At 46.7% G+C, this 23,284-nt stretch overlaps 2 protein-coding genes and 1 long non-coding RNA gene across 5 annotated transcripts in view; 1 reads left to right on the top strand and 2 right to left on the bottom strand.

Annotated features, from left to right (window-relative positions):
* LOC122709530 overlaps positions 1 to 4,737 on the bottom strand; it is a 47,371-nt gene extending 42,634 nt beyond the window's left edge. The window contains exon 1 of the long non-coding RNA XR_006345546.1: positions 4,589 to 4,737. This is a non-coding gene — a long non-coding RNA (uncharacterized LOC122709530). The remainder of the gene's footprint in view (positions 1 to 4,588) is intronic.
* A 3,356-nt stretch (positions 4,738 to 8,093) lies between these two features.
* Positions 8,094 to 13,501, top strand: ADO (2-aminoethanethiol dioxygenase). Its single transcript, XM_043926007.1, has one exon. The coding sequence runs from the start codon at positions 8,448 to 8,450 to the stop codon at positions 9,258 to 9,260; it is 813 nt and encodes a 270-aa protein (XP_043781942.1). The 5' UTR covers positions 8,094 to 8,447; the 3' UTR covers positions 9,261 to 13,501.
* A 1,676-nt stretch (positions 13,502 to 15,177) lies between these two features.
* Positions 15,178 to 21,856, bottom strand: EGR2 (early growth response 2). Of its 3 annotated transcripts, none has more exons than XM_043926003.1 (3): positions 21,603 to 21,856; positions 18,994 to 19,102; positions 15,178 to 17,683 (listed from the first exon to the last, which is right to left on the bottom strand). In XM_043926003.1, the coding sequence occupies exons 1-3, from the start codon at positions 21,699 to 21,701 to the stop codon at positions 16,434 to 16,436; spliced, it is 1,458 nt and encodes a 485-aa protein (XP_043781938.1). In that variant the 5' UTR covers positions 21,702 to 21,856; the 3' UTR covers positions 15,178 to 16,433. The 3 variants fall into 3 exon arrangements, with proteins under 3 accessions (XP_043781938.1, XP_043781939.1, XP_043781941.1); XM_043926004.1 differs by having other exon boundaries at positions 18,994 to 19,202; positions 21,603 to 21,719; XM_043926006.1 differs by lacking the exon at positions 21,603 to 21,856 and adding an exon at positions 19,203 to 19,480.
* Positions 21,857 to 23,284: the final 1,428 nt, after the last annotated feature.

Below are 23,284 nucleotides of genomic sequence, written 5' to 3' on the forward strand. Positions count from 1 at the left end.
AAGAATTAGTCAATCCAAAACATCAATAATGAAAGCTTCCTCTCTTCCTTTTGTTACTCCCCTCTCTTCCTTTTCCTTTCTGCCATTTTGGATTGGAAAGACTTACAGTGGAGGAATGTGAGGAAAACCATAATGATTCCTTCTGTCATCCATGAGACTAAAAACTGTCCCCAAACAGGAAAAGATAGCCAAGTGAGGGCTTTCATTTACTGAATTCTATCTCAAGCCCTTCCAAACATAAGACTCTTCAAGCCACAAAAGGAAAAAAAAAAGTTGTTTTTTGAGGGTCTTGCTTTTGGTAGATTTATGGAATTGTTTCCTTTTATTCCAGTTTGCTGAAAGTCACTGAGAAAGAACTCCAAATTGAGGTACATCTCTTACTAGTTCCTTGGTTTTGACAAACAAAGCAATCATCAAAATCAAGGAGTGTGCACTTCTTTTAAAAGTTCTATTTGTTTAACATAATATAACAGCAGTATGGGTAGGCAAATAAATGGCATTACTTAACATAATCATTTAATGTTGCACAACCAACCTCAGGTCTCACTGCTTTATGGCTTGCAAAGACTTTGATGATAACGTTGATTGTTAGTGTGAAGATATAAATTGTTCAGTAGCTAGAGTTGTTAATGAAAGCAAAAGAACACAAAAAAGAAAAATAGGTTTTAGCAGCCCAAATGCATTTGCTAATTGCTTGTGCATTCATAATAGGCTGACCAGGGCTAATTACCTAATTAAACTAAAGCTCTGCTGCCTTACAGAAATTTCTAGAGCTATGATGTTAGCTGTCAATTACCACAGCAGGTCCTGTTGAAATGAGTAGTTAACTCAAGGCCTCTTTTGCTTTTCCCAATAGCAATACATGGCACTCTTGTTGCATAATTTATGCTTAGAATGAAAAAAAAGTTTTCCTTAAAAATTCTTGAAGCTTAACAATAACAATAATGTTAAACAAGAGCTCATGCTCATTTTATTCAATAACATACTCAGGAAATTTCAAGATAATCTCCTTCAGAAAGACAACAGAGACACAAAGGAGAAATCAGATATCACTGTATACAAGTTACTGAAGTTTCTCTTCACGTGTTGTTTTTAAAAATACATTTTAAAATGTGTCTTTTGCAATGTTCTGCAGTATTTCACAGGATGAAATCATATTACTTAATTTCATATAATATTTTAAATTTATAGGTTTTTTTAAGCTGAAAGAAATGTAGTAAATCATCTAAATTATTCATTTTATAAATAAGAGAACTAAGGTTCCAAGAAGTGTAATGACTTCTGGTCACCCACTGGGTTGCTAGAACCAGAAGTAAAACTGGTATCCTGCAAGTCTATTTTCTTTCTTCCTTGATTCCTGCTTTCCTCTTTCAAATAATACTGTCATTTCTCAGGCTTTTTCTAAATGCTGTCCATCTAACTGGATAAGATTCTTGGTTTGTTTGTTTATCTTCAAAAGACTTTGATTAGTAGCATTTTACTCCTCCAAAGCAACACATATAGTTAGTGTCCCTATATAAAGTCAGTCAAATGTCCCAGGAGGTATTCTCAGGTGAACACTCGAGGGAGTACATCTTTTTAAAAAACTTATTGTTTACTTTGCCCAACTGAAAAGATGATAAACTTATGGTAGATTTTATTAATCAGAGTTAATCCAAGCAGCTGAATTGCATCCTGATATTTTTTCCCTGTGGTATGTGATCCTAAATCAATGGATCATAAGTCATTAAGCAACAATGACTAATTGAGAAAGTCATTTCCCAGGAAAGCACGACTTCATTAGAAGAGTTGTTCCATCCTCACTCCCCTTGATTCTGGGCTATAGCATTTGTTCCGTGAAAGAACACACAACTCTGGAGTGCTCCTCTGACCCCTTTCATAGTCATTTTTCAGGTAGGCACCAGCAGTGAACATCCAGTTTAACTTCTTTTCTGCCAAGTTAAAGAGGATGATTTTCCCTTTCACTGCCTCTTGGAGATGAACATCAACTGTTTCACTACTTGCGATTCAAATCCATTAATTAAAATAAATATAAAGTTTAAAAAAGTCTTTCTTTCAGCCAAGAGAAAAAGGACAGATGGGGAAGCGGAGGAGGTGGAGATAGCTGATGTCTTCTTAAAGGGAAAGAAAAACAAGAAGCATGAAATTGGGGGAAAAATTAATTAAGAGAGGTAAAGGGTGCTTAGGTTTAATTTACAGTTCAGAGCTATTTTGGGTCTTACAATAATTGAACTACTTAAGGGAGAAGAGGAAAACCTTCCTAATATTAAATTGGTAAGGTGGCTGTCATCATCTTAAGTCACCTCCAAAAACAGGTGATACCTGGCCTTTAGCAAGGGCCTCCCTGGTAGCTCAGCTGGTAAAGAATCTGCCTGCAATGCAGGAGACCCTGGTTTGATTCCTGGGTTGGGAAGATCCCCTGGAGAAGGGATAGTCTACCTACTCCATTACTCTTTAGCCTTTGGCAGTGCTTCAGACTGCGCGTAGCAAAAACGTTCCATTATTGACTTCCAAAAGACACATCTGTTTTTTCCTTCCTCCTCAACCTCCCTTTGCATGCTCCCAATTTTGAATTTCTTTCTCCCTTGCTTCCCATTGCCTGAATGGCAAAGAAGAGAAAAAGAAATCAGTTTAAATCCTTCTCTATCCAAACCCTACATACATCAGTGTCTAGAATCATATGGTTAAAAAACAAAGTTACATCACACATCACAACCTCTACATTTTTTTAGTGCAATGTGAACACCTAAAGTGTGACCTGAACACTACAAATTCCTGGGCTTAGCATATTTAAATAAAGAGCCCATAGATAACCACACAACGTTAAATCAGAGTAGAATGAAGCAGAGTCACTTTATAAGACCTTAGTGGAGATGGACAGAGTTAAGAGAGTTATACTGCTATAATTTTAGATAAATGAGATGAAAAAGAATACATATGTTTGCCACGCCGAGAACCAGTTCTTCTGCCTTCACAATGATTTATTTTTTCTTACAACTTGACATTCATTCATGATAATGGGTGAAAAATATGTGCTAAATTTCTTAAAAACTGAAAGCTACACTAGAAACCCCAAATATTTCAAATATAATTGAGTTCAAAAGTATAAATTTTTTTAAAGTATAAATTTTTATCAATTTATTTACCATGTTCTGTAGTAAATTAAAAGACAGATATAGGAATAAGCTGGCAAGAACTACTGGGAAAAAAGGAAATCTTCTTGCCCACTTTAAAAAAACAAATGAACTAATATAAGCTAGGAACTCAAGAGCATTTGAGAATGTAAGTATTTTAGTACTCTTTTGACTGGGTCTGAGTGTGATAAAGAGAGATGGACAAATTTTCTGAAAAATGATTTGAGAAAAAGTCAGAAGGTGATCTATCTGTGAATTAAGTAAAATGAGTCCTCATAAAGAAGCAGGCCAGAGAGAAAAAAGGATGAAAGATAAAAATACTAGCCGAGTTCCCAAAAAAAGGAAGAGATGGTATAACCAAGCAAGTAGAATTAAGATGCTGTGCGTGCGTGTGTGTCTGTGTCTGTGTGTCTGTATGCTGGGGGTTCTTCCGATTCTTCTTGCTTCATGATTAATTAAGCAACTGTTAAAAAAAAATCAGCTTTACTCATGCTTCTGTGTGCTTGCTTTTTTCCTAAATTTAATAGTTAGATGTGGGCTGGAGGTGAGATTTAAGCTTTATCAACCTTACCTACCACCACGTAGCTGTCAACTCATGAAAAAGAATATGAGGAGAGAATATACTTTAAGAAAGAGATTGCCAAAGCAACAGCTCATCAGCAAGCCCTGTCAGCTCCACCTCCAAAGCAGATTCCTAATCTTTACACTAGTTTTCTTTTCTCTAGATTACTGCCTTCAATTGGGGTTTCTATACTGTTACATTCCACCCACCATCAATCTCTTTTTCAGAGAGAATAGAACAGATCAAGTAATTCTCCTACCCAATGCTCTCTGAAAGCTTCTCACTACACTTCTAATAAAATCCAACTTACTACCATGGCCCTCAACTCCCTATAACCCACCACCAGGGCCTACGAGGCTTGTGTAATATGGCCCTTGCTTGCCTCCCCAACCTCATCCCTCCCCAGTAACTCTGAATGTCATCATATAGTCTAACCCCACCAGCCTTCGTTTGTTTACAATTCACAAAGCTCGTTTCCACCTGGGCAAAGTCACGGTCGCTGATACTCCATTTAATATCCTTTAGGGCTATTTTTTCTTAGTCTTGGAATGCTCTGACAACCAGATTTTTCCATGGCTGACTCCTTAATACTCAGGAGCAGCTCAAATGTTATCTTCTGGTCACTTCTGACAACCCAGTAACACACAACACACACACATATACACACACAAATGTATCATACTGCCACCTTGTTTGTCTTCATAAACTTATCTATGTCTGAAATTATGTTGCTCATTTATTTGTATTATCTAACAACCTCCATACCCAAGATACACACACACACACACACACACACACACATACTTGTAAGTAAATTCCTTTTAGGGAATTCAGATATTCCTTGTCAAATCCCCAAAGTCTAGAACAATGCTGGTACCCAATAAATACTCACTATTTATCAAATGATAGATTCCATTTATCCCAAATTTTCCCCAAATCTTGTTTCTGTCTTGTACTTCTAGCATTTGTTCACTATCACTTCTCTTTTGTCTGCACTCTTTCCTGAATGTCTTTCAGTCTTCATTTTTTTCTTCTTTCATCTATACTGCAACACAAAGGAAAACAGAACAAGGAGCATAAAAAGAAGGACGTTAATGGTAATAGAAACTCAGTCAGCCTATGCTACTGACAGTGGGGCAGAAGGCCAAATAAAATGCTTCTTAAGGGCAGAAGCACTTAGGATAGAATCCATCCATTAGAGCAGTCCTTTTAGACAGTTTCAAAAAGGAATTATGAAAGTAGCCTGCTTTTGGCCTTAAAAAAAGCACCATATGCCTTAAGGACACTTAGCAGTTCTTAAAAACTTTAACGTGCAAAAGGTTCAGATGCAGATTTTGAGATGATCTGAGAATCTGTACATTCAACAAATACCTCCAGGTGATCCTGATCTTAGGAAATTTTGAACTCTTTGGCCAAACAATAAACAGCAAGGACCTGAGGGATGGTATTACCAGGTGAATGGTTAGCCAGTAAACATCATCTTTTTCTAAACATAAATTTTTAAAAATTAGTTTATTTGGCTGCACTGGGTATTAGTTGCAGCATACAAACTCTCAGTTGCAGCATGTGGGATCTAGTGCCCTGAGCAGGGATCAAACTCAGATCCCCTGCACTGGGACTGTGGAGTCTTAGCCACTGGGCCATCAGGGAAGTCTCAATAATCTTTTTTCAAATCTCTACCTTGAAGCTAATTCGCAAGACAAGCAAATACCATTTTAATATTCGCTGAATATTACTTAAATTCATTGGTCTTTACCATTTTTAGTAACTTTCAAATTATAATAGCTACTACGAGAGAGTTACTATGCTCTAAATGCTATCATCGGTGTTTTACATATGTATCTTAATATTCCATTTTATAGATGCTGCTGCTGCTGCTGCTAAGTCGCTTCAGTCGTGTCCGACTCTGTGCAACCCCATAGACGGCAGCCCCCGTCCCTGGGATTCTCCAGGCAAGAATACTGGAGTGGGTTGCCATTTCCTTCTCCAACGCATGAAAGTGAAAAGTGAGTCAGTCGTGTCTGACTCTTAGCGATCCCATGGACTGCAGCCTACCAGGCTCCTCTGTCTATGGGATTTTCCAAGCAAGAGTACTGGAGTGGGGTGCCATTGCCTTCTCCGATTTTATAGATGAGCTTCAGCTAAATAAGTACAGACAACTACTAAGAAGTAACAGATTTGGAAATCGAATACACCTGTATGTTACTAAAGTCTGTGATCTATGGAGTCATGGGTTGTGTTGTACAAGTCACTTCAGTTGTGTCTGCCTCTTGGCAACCCTATGGACCATAGCCCAAGAGGCTCCTCTGTCCATGGGATTCTCCAGGCAAGAATACTGGAGTGGGTTGCCATGCCCTCCTCCTGGGGATCTTCCCCACCCAGGGATCAAACCCAGATATAGTGCCACCTGGAAAGCCCATGGAGTCTATACCTCCCACTAATTATACCTTAATAGAAATAAAATCAATAAATAAAATCTTTATTTTAGGTGTTTTTAATGGAGAGAGGGCATTTTTCTCTTAAATATTCCTCACTTTAGAAAAAGACTGCATGGAATTTCATTACATGGTGAATTTTGACAGTATATTTAAGAACCTTAACAATGACAGGGATTCTCTGATGGCTCAAGTGGTAAAGAGTCTGTCTGCAACTCAGGAAACATAGAAGACACAGGTTCGATCCATGGATCAGGAAGATTCCCCTAGAGGAGGAAATGGCAACCCATTCCAGTATTCTTGCCTGGAAAATCCCATGGACAGAGAAGCCTGGTGGGCTACAGTCCATGAGGTCTCAAAGAGTCAGACACGACTGAGCAGCCCCAGTGCACAGCGGTTTGTGTTCTTCCAAAGGACCACTGTACCTGACCATATACAATGAATAATGACATGGTAACCCTGAAAACAAATAAACCTTAAAACTGCTTTTCTAAAACAATCACTATCTTCAATCAAAATCACTAAATATGAAGAACTGCTCACTATTTACAGATCAGTGGTTCTCAAACTGGGCTGATAACTAAGAATCACTTAAGGAGCATCTTAAACATAAAAATTCTGGGCTTCACAGCAGTTCTTCTGAATTGAGGTTTGACCCCCAAATGTTTACTTTTATAAAGCTTCGCAAGGTTTTCTGAGGAGTAAGGAGAATTCAGAATGTCTGTTACTCTGATTCCAGATTCTACAAGTGACTACATTGAGGACTTAAAAGGGTGAAGTCTGCTAAAGACAGACAACTTGTAATTAGCACAGTAGGCTGGAAAAACAATATCTTAATCCTGCGTTTAATGCTTTCAACAACTCAAACTGCTGGTTTCGATCAAACGGTACTTATTTCTGCGCTGCTGCTCAGGCCCTGGCAATAATTCACTATCCTCTTGCAACTTATTTTCTCATCTGCAAACTGGGAATAATAATAATGCCTACCTCTTACGAGCTGCTGTGAGGATTAGTATATTCATTAGGTAATGCTCCTAACACAAAGCCTAGCATATACTGAGTGCTCATTAAATAGGTTACATAGCCCACTGGAAAGAGCATGCCTTTTTTTAATTAGGGAGAATTTACTAAACCACTCCAATTACAAAATGAGTAAGAAACCCATGTTTAGCTTCGGAAATCCAAAAGGACTTTAAACTCGGGGTAAGGTTAAGATCAAGAGCTTGCCTGATTCTCTCACAACAGTTTCTCATAGGATGCCTCAGAACCAATCTCTGGACGAAGACCAGGACGCTGTATCTTTAGAATAACTCCCCTCCTCCCCTAACGAGGTGTTTCTTATGCAAACTCAGGTTTGATAACCGTTAGTATACAGAGTCAGTGACCAAATGTCCTCTCAAGCTCCAGCAAAAAAACCTACTGTGCTCTGTAACCAGAAGAGCAGCGTCATCAGACCCCAGCAAACAACAGCTGGGGACAGCTGTGGGGAGTAACTGTGGTGACCCTCTCATCTCCTCAGAAACAAAATTACGAAAGCGAGGTTCAGCAGACAGTGCTGCCTGTGCGGCCACAAGGAGCTACAGTTAACTCAGCAGCCTCCTTCCCAGGGCTAAGGCCACAGGAAAACGTCCTTGGAGGGTGTACTAGGGCGGAATGGCGCCAGGTTAACGACCCTCTGGCCCGTTTCCGGTGACGGCCAGGCGCCTACACTACACCACAAACCAGACGACGGAAGTGCGTCACCCCAACATGCCGAGGAATGCCGGGAGTTGTAGTTAATTGGCTGTTTCTCTTGTGCCCCAGTTCGCCTTTCTTCTAAGAAGCAAACACCTTGGAACCTTAATGCAGGTCGATTTATGACCCACAAATCTAATCCTTCCCTTTTCTAGATGACAAAGGGAGCTCTCTCAGAGCGCATGCGGAATACCGGACCACAAGTCCCAGCATGCTCTGCAGGGCGCCGGGAACCCCTAATCACCGTCGTAGGTGCGGGCCGCATGAATGGAGCTTCTGGCGTAAGGCAAAGCCCGCCACCGTCCGCGCGGCCGGTACCTGCTCCCAGAGCGTGAGTGCGGATTGTGGGCCGTGCGCGTGCGCGCTCAAAGGGGGCGCGAGGCGGGCACGCCCGGCCGTTGCCGGCGGGTGGCTGCTGAGATTGGCGGCTGTAGTGCCGCGCGCCCGACTGACCGGTAGTTGCGGGGCCTCAAGCCCGGCTCCGGGCTGCGGGCAGCCGTGGCGGCCGCCGGCGACCGCAAGGGGCGGAGGAAAGCTGGGGGCGGAGGGGGGCGGCCTCGGCACGCGGAGGAACTGCAGGGCATGCCCCGAGAAAACATGGCCTCCCTGATCCAACGGATCGCCCGCCAGGCGTGCCTCACCTTCCGGGGCAGCGGGGGCGGCCGCAGCTCTTCCGACCGCTGCGAGGCGCCAGGCCCGGAGGCGCCGATACAGCAGGGCTTCCCGGAGAACCTGAGCAAGCTGAAGAGCCTGCTGACCCAGGTCCGCGCGGAGGACCTGAACATCTCCCCGCGTAAGGCCACGCTGCAGCCGCTGCGGCCCAACCTGCCGCCCGTCACCTATATGCACATCTGCGAGACCGACGGCTTCAGCCTCGGCGTGTTCCTGCTCAAGAGCGGCACCTCCATCCCGCTGCACGACCACCCGGGCATGCACGGCATCCTCAAGGTGCTCTACGGGACCGTGCGCATCAGCTGCATGGACAAGCTGGAGGTGGGCAGCGGGCAGCGGCCGCGGGCCCCGCCACCAGAGCAGCAGTTCGAGCCGCCTCTGCAGCCCCGGGAGCGGGACGCGGTACAGCCGGGCGTGCTGCGCTCGCGGGCAGAATACACTGAGGCCAGCGGCCCGTGCTTCCTCACGCCGCACCGGGACAACCTGCACCAGATCGACGCCGTGGACGGGCCCGCCGCCTTCCTGGACATCCTGGCCCCTCCCTACGACCCCGACGACGGCCGGGACTGCCACTATTACCGAGTGCTGGAGCCTGTCAGGGCCAAGGAGGCCTCCGGCTCGGCCTGTGACCTGCCCCGAGAAGTGTGGCTCCTGGAGACCCCGCAAGCCGATGACTTTTGGTGCGAGGGGGAGCCTTATCCAGGTCCCAAGGTCTTCCCTTGAAGCCGCCGGCGCCCGAAAGCGGTGGGCCGAACACTTGCCCTACTCAGATCTAGGCTTGGCTGGCCGCGACCCCATCACAAGGGCTTTCTTCCGTCCCCCAGCCTGGGTGTTGGATCTACTGGAATGGGCAGTAGCCGCTTCCTCGGGAGTCTTGGGAAGCGCGGGCGACTGGATAGCAACCACCGGGCACGGTTTTGGGGGCGGAGTAGGCGGGGAAGCTAGGTTGTTGCCTGCCTCTGTCACTGCCACTGGGGTTTGAATTGGGGGGAGGGGGCGGGGGCAGGGGACTTATCTGAAGTGCTTCCATCTTAAAGCCATAATGAAAATTTTCTTTCCTCTGCTCACATCCTTTTCAAAATACACAAAGTGGTTTTCTCCGCCCTCCTCCGGGTAAATAGGGTTTGTTTTCCACTTGTGTCCTTATGTCCTTTTACTGCTTATTATTATAGTTCTAACTTATTGACTTTGCATGACCTAGTGGTTTGAATAGTTTTTAGTTCAAGTCATTGGTAAAAACTAGGTTTAAAGAGATGAGCTGCTATTTAAAGTAAGCTGTCCGGCCTAATTAAGTTTTGTGAAAATTAAATCCATTTTTTCAGAGTTGAGGGATTACACTCAAACTAACTATGCATGTAGAGGACAAGATTTATTTTCTTTCCTCCCCTTGCCCAGTAACCATATCTCGGTTACGCTGGCAGCAAAAACTAAGCAATTCAAGCACCTGTACATCTCAGTGACAAAAGATCACTTAGGGCTTCCCCACTGAGTCTCCAGATCGAGAGTTGAGCAGATGTTTTTATTTCAGGTTCACGTTCAATGCAAAAACTGTATTATCCTGAAGTGACTTTTATGTCTTAGTGTACTTTAGGAAGTAATAAAGTAATTCTGTATTTTCTAACCAGAGCTGAATCAGTATGCTTCCAAACAACTGAATGTAAAACGCTGGTAGCCAGCTGTTGAATTCTGTGTGCCCCTCTTTACTTCCAGTATTTTCCTGCAAAAGTAGAGGAAAACATTGATGACTGTTTCAAATTCTCTCAGGAGCTCTAACATTCCAGGGGCTGGTGGTTCCAGCTGTGTTGTTGGTGGCAATGTTCTTAGGACAGCCCCTCTCAAATAGGAGAGAATCAGTGCTTGCTTCATTTGGGGTGGGTTTTCTGCAGGAAGAGAGGCACGGATGACCAGGGCTAGAGAATTGAGAATTAACTATACTGCTAGCCACTTTAGGGCACCCAAACTTGGACAAAACACTTCCCACTCCGAACCTCTTGAACAGTTGTGCTATCTGTGACTAGTTTTATCTTTTGTCCCTCTAATAGGCTGAGCAGCTTGACCTTGTTTACAAATGTATTGACACCATTTGCTTCAGTCCAAGGAACACTCCCGTTTCCCCCTTTTTACTATTTATAGGATTCCTTTTTTCACAAAACTTTTAATAAAAACAAACTGTAGAAATAAATACATTAAAATTTGCCCAGCTGTTGTCTAAGCCCTCTTGATTGACTTACCCAGGTGGTAATTGAGTTCTAATATCTGTAATAGAGAGGGAAGCAGTATGTGCCTTTCCCTCTTCGCACACTGATTTACAGAGGCTCAGAGTGAAGGAAGGTTTGTTCCCAAACTTAGATGGAAAAGCAAATTCTTAATGATTTTTCTTAAAAATCAAAGAGATGGTACTCAACATGATATGCCACTGTGCTGTAAAACCTCACAGAGGCATAGTGCATTTCTTCCAGGTTGCTAAGTTGTTTTATGACAGTGTCCCATTCTGGTGTGATTTATTATACCTTAGGGGGAGTTTGAAGCACTTCTTCATGCTGTTTTGTTTGAAATTAAGTTCTAGATATGCAAATGATGACTTCCTTTAAGATTGTTCACAAGGGTTTTTTTCATAACAGTGATGAATGTGTATGATTATCAATTACATACCTACCTGTTTTGAATTGTAGCAAAAAGTTGACCAACTTGTAACAATTGTTGATGATGATGTTTAAGTTACAATGCAACCTGGAGTACATAAAACTAACCTACAAAAACTCATTCTGGCAATAGGACAGTAATAAAGGATGAATTGTTTTTCCAAATTACATTAGGAAATTTTTTAAAGTTTTCAAGTATAAACAAGTTGAATGAAAAGACTAAGGTGCTTTTCAAAAGACTAACTGAAATTATCACAGGCCAAAACAGCAATATATATCTAATTTAGTTCAGTAAGTATAGTGGAACCTTTGGTTCACTAATAAATTCTGAATAAATTAGTGGTGAAAACAAAATTAACTTGTTTTAGTGAGCCACTGAGGAAAGAATATCCTTAACACAAAGACAAAATATGCAGAAAAGCTTTGCACCTTTCTGCATAAACTCTTAGATATGATCTTGTTGCTGCTGTTGTGTGTTTCCTTATATTCCTGTAATATGGGTAACAACTATGGAAAAACGCTGTCTTCTACAAGGACTAATGAGCACAATGATACTAATCACTTAACTTTTCTGTTGAGTAACAAATGCAAAAACTGCCGTTCATTGATGAAAATTTGTCTAATACTTCTAAAGCTTTTTAACTCTCTGGTTATATCAATTTAGAGTATTATATATTTACCTACTACTTTATGGGAATTGATTTTTTTTTTTAATTAAGTCTGAATTGCATGGATGGAATTTACACTAACTGCTGTTTACCAGTGAAACTGATGAACCGTTTCTTAAAGTAATGTGTGTTGGTCAACAGGAGTGGGTTATCTGACCTTTCAACACTAACAGCCTTTAACTTTTCCCAAAACTGACATCTTTTATTCCTTCTGCATTGTCTCCTTGTAGGTGCATTAGTCTAGGCATCTCTGGAGGATTCTCATCACTGATCTATTCCAAATGGTAGAATCTTGTGCTCTAATTCTGCTCACCGAAGAAGCAATAGTGTGTTTTTAATTCAGGACTCTGCCCATTACTATTCAACTCTAACATGAAGGCAGAGCCACTCTTGTAAGTCTCCTGTTCTGAATTCAGAACTTCATATCACACACAGAAGCTGACCATTGATTCTCACAGTGCAATGAGTGTCAAAGAAGGAAATCATTTGTTAAGCCCCATATAGATAACGAATCTTCTGATCCAGGGATGTTTACATTTCTGGATTAAAATCTGTACTTGTGGAAAATAAAGGCATTTTGAAATTGTTTAGAGATAATCTTACTTGATTATTGCAAAATGGAGAAGGAAAATATTACTTGCTATGATGTCTATATTTGAATTACTGTAAAAGGTTCACAGTCTGTATGGTAAAATTATGTTGTACTAAAAAACTGGGGGTCTTCTGGAGATTCTAAAGTCCAAGTAATAATATAAACTTAATAGTTTATTTTCCTGTGTGTGATCTTTGAAACAACCTGATCAAAAACGCATCTGAAATTATCTAACATGCAACCATACTGTTTTGCTGCAACAAAAATACTGCTTTTATATTTAACCTAAGGAAAATAAGCTAGTGCAGAAAAAAGAAAAACAACTTTCATTCTTGGAGGAAAGAATCTTTGTACTTAAATGTTTTCTTGTCTTTGCTTTTTCTGTAAAACTTGTTTAACTACTTTGGATTGGCAGCATTGTAGGCACTTGTGGTGAGGTGATAGTAACCTTTCCTTCCCACCACCACCCCCAAAGTTGAATTGAACTGTTAAAATATCACTACAGCCATTTTTAATATATACCAAACAATTTGCCTTAGTTTCATTAGCAGTTAGGATATTGAAATTAAATTGCCTGGTTTACAAATAGTTGGAAACCTAACCTAAAATTAGTTAGACCTATTTTTAATGTGCACTGAACCATCTCAACTGCATTATGATCTTTAAGGAATTAGTCTCTGGACGTTTATTTTTAATAAGAATTCCCAGTAACAGCTGAAACATCTATAATATTATTTAATAAAGCATATTGACTAGAAGAGAGGGGACGTGTTAGCTTCATATGCTTTATTTCTTGGGCAGAGTAAAACAATGAGACACCTGTGAAAAGTATCCTGAATGTTTCAAGCAGAGTAAAGTACAATTAAAGATTGACCTAACATGTTGAAATCAAGGAGTAAAACCCAGAAAGTTGGCTCTGAAAAAACACCAAGGTATATTCCTTATGGTATGGTAACGCCAGGTCACCGAACCCACATCAAGGCAAAAGTGACTATGTAATCAATTTGACTATCAAAATGTCTTTTATCTTATTAAAAAAAGACTAGTCTGTTGCATTGTAAATGATTGTTTACCTTGTCTTGATTGAAGGTGCTCTAAAATTAAAATTTGGCAAGACAATTATAAGTCATATAAAACTTAGGTGTATTTATGGCTTCCTTGGTGGCTCAGGTTATAAAGAATCTGCCTGCAATGTGGGAGACCTGGGTTCGATCCCTGGGTCAGAAAAGTCCCCTGGAATGGCACCCCACTCCAGTGTTGTTGCCTTGAAAATCCCATTGACAGGAGCCTGGTGGGCTACAGTCTATGTGATGGCAAAGAGTTCGACCTGACTGAGCAACTAACATTTCATTTTCATTTAGGTTTATTTTAATTTAGTGTTTTAGTAGAGTATTATTAAAAACACAATTATCAAAATGTGGCATTGTTGTATATATAACTTCTTTAACAAAATTGTCCAAGCAAGGATGATACTATGCCAACAAGCTAGGAAATAATCTAATGGGATGACACCAGTACGATCTGACACCAGAACGATCTGACACCAGAGTTTAGAAAGTTCCACTTAGTAGTTATGAGAGGTATTGTGCATCTTTGAAATAAGAACAGGGAAGAAATAAGGGTTAATTATCCCTGCAAATCAGATTTCAAATTCTAGTGCTGGTAAGGGCCAAAAAAGAGTTCTCTGAGTAGCAGTCACTGCTGTTCTAAAATACAGGCCATCTATTATCAGCCATGTCTTAGTAACAGTGACAAAGGTCAGACAGTTTTCAGATGATGTATCTAGACAGTGGGCGCTCCAATGTATTACACTTGTGTAAAGATCCAGAGGCAGTGAGTGAAGTTAAATATTATTCAGGTCCAGTTTTAGAGTAAAAACGATAACTTCACAATCTGTATTGTAGTATAGATATTGTTGGGGGGGCAGTTAATTTATATTTTAAAATCACTACAAAAGGCTTGTACTAAAATGACCCCTAGAGTATTGTTTTGCAAAGCATTATCCAACGAAGGGCCATATTTGCCTATTTGATTCAGATTGTCTTTTGAGATTTTAAGGCTGGTGTATACCTATATCATCTAAAAAGCTGGGTATTTGTCTCTAGACCCACCAGACCTATGGCAGAGAATGATCCTTCCAAATGGGTGTAGTCGGGGAGACGGCTGGAGAGAAATGAGTCCTGGGGTAATTCCTTTGGTAACCCATTAATGCTGTCATCAGCAGTGTCTGAGTGCATTTTTGATCAGAAGAGGCGATAGCGCTTTTCAAAAAGTTTTCTGTGGTCGTAAAACTAATCCTGGAACCTGAAAGTCATTTCCAGCTTGACCACGCCACCACACTTTCCACAAAGCCACAGCTCGTCTGAGTTCCAGGCTCTGGTCAGGGTTCTGAAAGCAGTCGCAAATGTGTAGTCTCCGAGTGGGCACTTGTTTGTAAGTATTTATTTTCCGGAGCCCACTCAGGAGCAGAGAGAAGCTATAGGCTGTTACAGAGGACGGAACAATGAGTCAAAACAACGCCTCCCCACTTTTACACTAATGCATGGGGGAAATCCCCGAATGCTAGTGAATGCTCGCGTTTGATTATGAATGGAGATTGCTTTGTGGCAAGAGGGCCAGTGTGGAAAGACTAGCAGAGAAAACTTGGAGATCATGGCTTGGTCAAAGTACTAAAACCCACTGGGTACTGTTGAAGTCACACCCAATAAATCTTACATAAATAATCTCTGCAGCAAAAATATTGTTGAAAAGTATTTATTTACACTATAGTCATAAACCATTCATTATCTGAATTTTAGTTAGTGGTTTTGTGTTAGAATAAATCATTTATATTTCCACAACTATTAAGAGCTAATAACCAAACAAGTCAGCTCCAGTAACATTATTTACATTCCTATCTGCAATTTGACTACAAAGGTAACACTTTTAATTCACAAAACAGAGCATACAAAAATATACTTTCTAAAAAAAATTCCAAATATTAATAGGCAGAAATATACAGCCATACTAAACCCAGAGAGTGATTTTTTTTCTCCATAGTAAGGCAACCCATTTACATGCAGACCCTGTAACATTGTCTACATCACACAAGGCACCAAGGACACGTCCAACACAATTGCATGCATCCTAGTTTCAGAGAACATATGTACATCCCCCTTTAAATAAGTTAACCTCTGACTCATTGCAAGAGATCATAAATGTTTTACTTTTTCTTTTCCCAAAGGTTCAGAACTTGGAGAACAGTGCACATCAAAAATACACAAAATCTGAATGGATATACACTGAAAAAATAGTCTTTATGTTTCTCAAACCACTCAAAAAGAAGCAGGTATTGCTATGTCCCTCCCATCACATTGCACTTCTGTTCTCTAAGTTTATAATACATATTGCTTAAAGGGTTGAGATGACTAGATAAGCTTTGATTCACTTCTAGGGCAACAGAATGCAGCGTAAAGGCCATGCTTCGCCCACTGTACAACATCCCCCAAATCAGTCCCAGGCCATTAAAGTGCACATCAGCTTTGCTTCTGCCTTTTTGCTGTCCCCATCTGAAGGGATCAGCGTCTCCCAAACTACTGTAGAAAAAGTCTCAAATCAGTTCTGGCATCCAGAGTCAAAAAACTAACCAGTCAAAATAAGAGAGGGGCAACAAAACCTAGTCAAACAACCCTTTAAAGTAGGGTCAGGCCTCAGCCCTCTAGACCAGAGGCCCCCCCACCCAACTCCCTTCTGAGCCTCCCCATAACTTTGGGGTGACGGTCAACCCACCTAAGACAGACTAAGGTGGGCTAAGTTTTAGAAGTAGGCTAAGACCTGCTTCTAAGTGGAAAGGAGGGGGCGGGGTGGGGGGGGGGCAGTGCTAGGCTCCTTCAAGGCCCTTTGCCCAACGCAATGAGGGAAGGGCAGGAATGGGTGGTAGTGTTTGTCGTGCAGCTCCAATGGACGAAGGGCCTCCGGGGCCTCAAAGAGCTGGTGTGTCAATGTGAGTCTCATCTCAGGGCGTCCGGGTCCGAGACGAGCAAGGGCCGAGGGACCCTCCACCAATAGCGCTGCTGTTGCCGCTGCACAGGGTCCCCCCGGCCTGCGCGCCCCCGCTGCACGAGGCGCTGGAGGCGGCCGGCCCCGCCGAGGACGGGGCGCTGCTCTTACGCTCCTTCTGTCGCAGGTGGATCTTGGTGTGGCGCTTCCTCTCATCACTGCGGGCAAACTTGCGGCCGCAGTAATCACAGGCAAAGGGCTTCTCGCCAGTGTGGGTGCGGATGTGGGTAGTGAGGTGGTCGCTGCGGCTGAAGTTGCGCATGCAGATCCGACACTGGAAGGGCTTGTGCCCCGTGTGGATTCGGATGTGCCTGGTTAGCTCGTCCGAGCGGGAGAAGCGCCGGTCACAGCCCTCCGCTGGGCATGGGTAGGGCCTCTCGTGCACTGGGGTCTTGCTCGGCCTGTTAGGGTACTTTCGAGGCCTCAGAATGGGCCGCAGTGGCAGATGGTGTGGGTTGTAGGCGGCCGCGGCAGCCGCTGCCGAGCCAGTGCCAGGTAGCCGGGGTCCCTCGCTGCCTCCGCCGGCCCCCGGCCCTGTGGCCCCAGCACTGGGCCCTCCCAGGGTAAAGTTGCGGATGGTGGAGAGCGGAGTGAGTGGAGGGGGGACTCGCAGGGAGTCCAGGGGGCAGGGAAAAGGCTTGCGGTCTGGGCCAGCTGTACCGTGTAGGTCTCTCTGGCACTGTGATGGGAAAAATCCAGGATAGTCTGGGATCATGGGGAAGAGACTTGGGTCCGTGGCTGGCTTGGGGGACGGATAGGAAGGAGGCGGTGGGTAGGCCAGAGAGGAGGAGGTGGACGTGGTGGCCGCTGATAGGAACGCAGAGGGGTCCTGGTAGAGGTCGCCTCCACAGCCCGCGTAGGGAGGCGGCGGCGGCGGAGTGTAGAGGTGGTCCAGGTCAGGCTGGGTCTGGGACATGGTGCACACACCCAAGGGTCCAGTGGCCAGTGGGTTGGGGGAGGCAGAGGTGACGCTGGAGGAGGCTGTGGTGGAAGCTGGGGAGGTGACCCCCTGCAGGATGCCTGCACTCACAATGTTGATGATACCTTCTGGGTAGCAGCCGGCACCAGGGTACTGGGGGTCAATGGAGAACTTGCCCATGTAAGTGAAGGTCTGGTTTCGGGGTGCAGAGACCGGAGCAAAGCTGCTGGGATACGGAAGATCCAAGGACCTCTTCTCTCCAGTCATGTCAATGTTGATCATGCCATCTGGGGAGGGGAAAAGAAGAATGGAGGTGGGGCATTGAGAATGAAGCCAGGAATCCCTCCTCATCCTTCTGTCTCACTTGAGTCCCACCCCAAGGATCCCAGCACTGTAAAGCCAGGGCAGAATTCAACAGGTGGGGAAACTGGCCCAAAGACAGTGAAAAGAGGCTAGCCCAGGATCCTACTGTGGCAGCCGGCCACAGTCTAGGATTCAAACTACCTCCAGGAAAGCAGGATGAGCTACTCCCAACCCCCCACGTACAGCCATCTGTGGCTCCAGTCCCCAATGAAAACACCCAATAATAGAAGCAGCAGTATTAAAAATTCCCCATCTGCCTGGAACTTCTCTCTCTGCTTTGCCTGAGGTCCCACGGCTAGGGCAGGCACTACCCAGGAGACTGACCCCAGTCATTGCAGCGAAGGTGTCAGCCTGAGAGGTGAGCCAAAGAAGGGGGCCAGTGATTTCCCGGCTGCTCCCCACCCCAGGTTCCTTCCTTCCCTCCCTCTCCCGCTGCTGGAGGGAATCGGGCTCTGCCATGGAAGGAGTCTATAGGTTTCCTTTCCCAATCTTTTCAGCCTTGTCCCACACCTGCGCGGCCTCGCCTCAGCCCAAAGGCAGCGGCAGGGCTTCGGAGAAGGTACGCGCGCTTCAGGAGACCACTTGCCACCGCCAAGGAAACTCGCGGCGCCGGTGCCCTACGGCCCTCCCTTGGCAGCCACGGGGCCGCTTCCCGCCGTTGCCCGCCCTCCACCTCCTCCTCCCAGCCGGGCCAACCCCCTCAACTTCGCGGGCAGCGCGCAGGTGGGGGCGCTCCTTCAGACCGAAGGAGGTGCGCGCTCCGAGATTTTCCCCGGGTCTCCTCTACCCAGGAGGAAGAGGCGGACGCCTTCCTCGGGCATCTCCGCCGCTCCGCTCTCCAGACGCTCAGCTTTCCGCCAGAGCCCCGAACTTCCCCATCACTTTGCCCCTACTCCGGGATTGAGGAGGCTGGGGTGCCGCCGGCAGAAGGCTCGCATAAGCCCCGAAGCCTGGTGGGGCACCACCTCATACTCTTATCCCTGAGCCCGCCCGGGGCTGGGCGCGCCGCGGCGCACGCACGCCGGTTCGCTGGCAACCTGGTGCATCTGCCCGCGCGCTCAGCTCCAACGCCCGGGTTCCCGCTCCCGCTTTCCTCCTGCACCCCCTTCTATTCTTCAAATCCGGTTCAGTCAACACCTTCCACCTCTCCTCCAAGTCCCGCACACGCACGAAAACCCACCCACCACCTCCGAGCTGCGTGGGTCCCGGTTCGCGAAGGGGGCACGCGGCTTACCTCCGGCCACTCCGTTCATCTGGTCAAAGGGGCCTCCCAGTTCGGCATTGGGGAAAATGGTCACCGACGTGGGGGCGAGGTCCTCCACCGGGTAGATGTTGTCAGACAGCTGGTGCACAAAACCACTGAGAGTTACTGGGATTTTGTCTACGGCCTTGGCGGTCATCATTTGCTCCTCGCACAACCTGGAGACCCAACTCCCTCGCTACCTGGAGTGTCAGAGAAGCCGTTTTGGAGAGGGATTGGACTGAGCCTAGGTTGGTATCTCCTTGAGCCCTCCACACTTAAAAGCAACTACCCCCCTCAAAAAAAAAAAAAAAAAATCTAACAGATCTAAAACTAGCAAACAAGTTGCTGGTTTTTTAAGAAGAAAGATGGCTATTTGCCACTGACTCTCTCCTGGGCTCCGGCTGGGAAGCCAGGAGTCGCTGGTGTAGTGTTATTATAACAGTCAGTGTGTCCCCTCGCCGAGCTATTAATCAATTGCTGCTCTCTCGGTTAGACGGAAAGTGTTGCTCTAAGTATTTATGGGCAGGTCCTCAATGCCCGTGACGTCACTGCCCATATATGGACTGAGGAACAGGGCTGGGCCTGGCGGCTTTTGCCGTCACATGGCCTATTTGCATAGGGGCTCGGCTGCGCGGGCTCCTCCGGGCTCGAGACTCCCAGCTTGCAGCCTGCAGGGGTCTGGGGCAGGTGGCCCGAGCCGCAGCCCGGGTGCAGGGCTCAGAGCCCGGCAGGAATGGGGCGTGCCACCGGTCCGGCTTAGGCCACTGTGGGAGAGCGATCGGGTCCCGGCTGCGGCGCGGCCTCCGGGGCGGGGAGGAATTCCGGTTCTCCGGGACTTTCCAAAAAAGGCGAAGATCCGGTGCCGGCAGCTCCGCCTCCCCAGCCCTTGTTTGGGAGCCATTCCGGAAAATTAAACTTCGGAAAGAAACCGAACGGAGCCGAGACACTACAGTCAAACCCCTACTCACTTTCTTGGCAGCTCAAAACCGCAAGCAAAAGGAGGCAGAAAAGAAAAAAAAAAAAGCTGCATGCATTCACGGAAGCTGACTGCTTTTTTCTGAATTACTTGGTGGAAAGAAGTGGCTGGTGATAAGAGTGAATGCGGTATTGCTTTTTTGGAAAGTCTGTTCTATTTATACAGGAGCGAAAACGGAACAGGTTTGGGGTTGTTTGTTTGTTTAAGTATTTTGGGCACCTTGGTGGGGGGGTAGACCCTCGGAGGAGCAGATAACTGCGGGGAGCTTCGAAAGAAATCCTCAGCCGGAGACACCCCCCTTCCTCTGCCCGCGCGCTCCCCGCCCCCCTTCAGCTGCTGCGCTTAGCGGGCGCCCTTCCCGGCGCGTCTGGGCGGTCGGCTGTGTGGGGGCGTCCAGATGGAGGTTTGGACACTCACCCTGCCCCGCCACACACGCACACACACTCTTACACGCGCTCCACTTCCGCTACACACACTCCAGCCCCCGCCGCCTTCTTCACACACCCACTCGCACACCTTACGCTACACACCTCCCTGTTGACAGCGCGCCCGTGCGTCCGCCTCGCCAACAGAGTGACTGGTCGGCAAGAGCGGGCGCCTGGGTTTGCTCGACAGGGTGCTCTGCGAAAACACCCATCGTCACCTTCACACTGCCTGGACCGGCCCCCACCACAGTCCCCCAACCCCAAAACCCTCCGGAAGGGCGCTCTGCCCGCACCCGAGCCCTACTCCAAAACACACACATTAAGAGGAATATTCTTCCTTTCCCTGGCCAAGAGCCACCGCGGAGAGCCCAGCGAGGACCAGAGTGATAGCAAACGGTGACGCTAACGCCAGTTTCGAGTCGCCATCACCGTACACACTTTTACCTTTGAGAGTTAAAAAAACAAAACAAAAAACTGGCCCCGACAAGAACCTTTATGCTTAGTTCTCAAAACAATTTTTAAACTTTTCAGAGGTCCAGACTCTGGTCGGCTATTCTGACCTCTCCTATCTCCCGGCGCGCCCTGGCCCGCCTTAGGAGCGCTCAGAGCCTGGCCGGGGTCTCGTAGGAGGCTGGTCTCAATCGCTCAAGCCTGGAAAGCGGACGCCTGCCACCCCTTTCCCGCCCCCAAAGCAGCCGAGGCCTGCGACCGTGAGCGGGGCTGCCTCTAGGGCCCGGCCCTGCCCTAGCCCGCGGCCAGCCAGGACAGCCCCAGCCTCGTGGGGGCGCGGGCGACCGAGAGCCACGGCGCCACGCCGTGGAGGCAGCGCGGCGCTGCAGGCGGCTCTCCCGCCGCTCACCTGCCGCGGCGAGCCCGCTCCCGCCCGGCCCCGCGCGCGCGGTGGTCAGGGCCCCGGGGCGGCGGTGAGCGGCCTCCGCTCCTCTTCCCGCGCTCTGCTTCTCCCTCTGCCCGCCTCGAAATTGGCCGGCCATCTTCCTGACTTCAAACACCCAGAGAAATGTTGGGAAAGTTTCTTGCTGGCGCTGCGCGCTCTTTTCCAATTGGAGATGAAAATAAAAGGGGAAAGGCAGGAAGTCGCGGCAAGATTAGCACTCTTGTAGGTACCCCCACCCTCGGCAAAAACGTGAAAAGTTCCCGTTTCTTTAAAAAGGAAGAATAAAAGAAAGCTGCACTCTTACCACGTGCGCCAGCCCGCTCCGCCTGCGCTCCGGCCAGTCCTGCGGCCCCCGCGCTGACCACCGGCAAGACGACGCCTCGGAGGGGAGCCCGACTCGCATCTCCAGCCCTGAGTCCGAAAGAGTTGGGGGGGGGGGGGACCGAATTATGCAAATATGGGTCGTGGCAGCGGGGCTCGGGTTACGGCCCCCGCCGGCCTCCGAGGTGAGGCACCCACCGGCGGCAAGCGCGGGCGCCGCGACTGGTTGCGCTTCGCTCCTCTCCACGCACGTGGGCGGGCGGGCGGGCGAGCGAGTCACCGGGGCCGCCCCGCGGTGGGCGCCGCTGCCAACCCCGCGGGCGGCCACCGCGCGCCGCCCCGAGGGGGAGCTCCTGGACGTCCGAGTGCGAGTGCCGGGCGAGCTGGGCGCAGAGGGCAGGACGCAGGCCGGGGGCTGCCCGGGAAGGGGTGAGCCGCGCAGTCTGCCGCGGCTACCCTTCCCGAAGGAGGAGGCTGAGTGGGGATCAGATGGGGGATGGGACCCCAACGAGGAGAGGCGGGCTTGCCCGGCCCGTCAGAGAAGCTCGTTAGAGTAAATGGGAGTGACCGACACTGGAATTATTCGCAGTTTTCCAACAACTCACACCTCCTTTTGAGCTGCGCCACGTCAAGCCAGCCTTGCGCCAGGGGTGGGTTGGGGGCAGGGGCAAACAACAGCGGCAAGGAGGCTTTGCAGGCTCCGGGGAAAGGTGCCTGGGGCCAGTCCTGGGAGGCCTTCCCTGAACCTCCGCTGGAAACGGGTCAGTAGATTCTCTCTCTCCCTCCTTCTCTCCCTCTGTCCTCTTCCTCTCTCTCGCTCTGCCTCCCTCAGCCCCTTTTAAGAGTAATAATGGAATAAAGTCCAGGCATACTCATTTCAAGGCAGCCATCCTGAGGATGGGTAATAAATTCGGAAGCTGAAGTAACTTGCCTAGGTCGCGCAGCTGATAAGTGGTGGTGTCCAAACTTGCAACCGGGTCTTCCGACTCCAAGTACAATGCTCTGGATGCTACATTGTTCATATGGGAAAACCCAATTCCAGAAAAAGAACGGCTCTTCGAGGACTGGGAGCCTAGCTCAGCCCATTAGGAAAGAAACAGGTCACCTTCGACAGCTTAATCTTTTTCCTTTGGCATTTCTGAGGAAAAGAGGAAAGCTGAAGTCAGGGATTTCAAGAAGATGGGACAAGGTACTGTCATGGACATACCCCTCTCCCCAGATTGAAGAAAGAATTTTGAGTTCTTGGACTTTCCTAGGCTGTGTTATGGATGGAGTGATCAGGTTCCCACAAAGCTAGCATACTAATAGGCCCTGTAATAAGAGAAGCCAATCCCACAATATCCTTCCTGGAGAGAAGAAGAAGTGAGAGAGAGGAGAAAAAAAAAAGGTAGAGATAAATAAAAATCCTAAAGGTGTTTACAGAGTAAGATACTGTGCCTGGGAGAGGAAGAAGGGGGAAGGTGGCAGTTGAATACAAAGATGTACTGTGGTCTCTACTTTTAGGCAGTTGAGCTTATTCTGATCAAAAGCTGAACAAATAAATTCTTTTCTTTAAAATATAATTGTCAAAATGCTCAAGTAAATGGAAAGTTCCAAGATGGATCAGTGTTATTAAAAAAGAGTAGCAAATTGATGCCAAATTCTGATTTGCTTTGTCCTGATTCT

Source organism: Cervus elaphus, chromosome 15, assembly GCF_910594005.1.
Source record: "Cervus elaphus chromosome 15, mCerEla1.1, whole genome shotgun sequence".
Taxonomy (NCBI): Eukaryota; Metazoa; Chordata; class Mammalia; order Artiodactyla; family Cervidae; genus Cervus; species Cervus elaphus.

Coding starts and splice junctions, on each gene's coding strand:
- ADO (XM_043926007.1), top strand. CDS start 8,448: ATGCCCCGAGAAAACATGGCCTCCCTGATCCAACGGATCGCCCGCCAG.
- EGR2 (XM_043926003.1), bottom strand. CDS start 21,701: ATGCGAGTCGGGCTCCCCTCCGAGGCGTCGTCTTGCCGGTGGTCAGCG. Junction 19,103..21,602: donor GGAGCGGGCTGGCGCACGTG/GTAAGAGTGCAG, acceptor TTTGTGCACCAG/CTGTCTGACAACATCTACCC. Junction 17,684..18,993: donor GATGAACGGAGTGGCCGGAG/GTAAGCCGCGTG, acceptor TCCCCTCCCCAG/ATGGCATGATCAACATTGAC.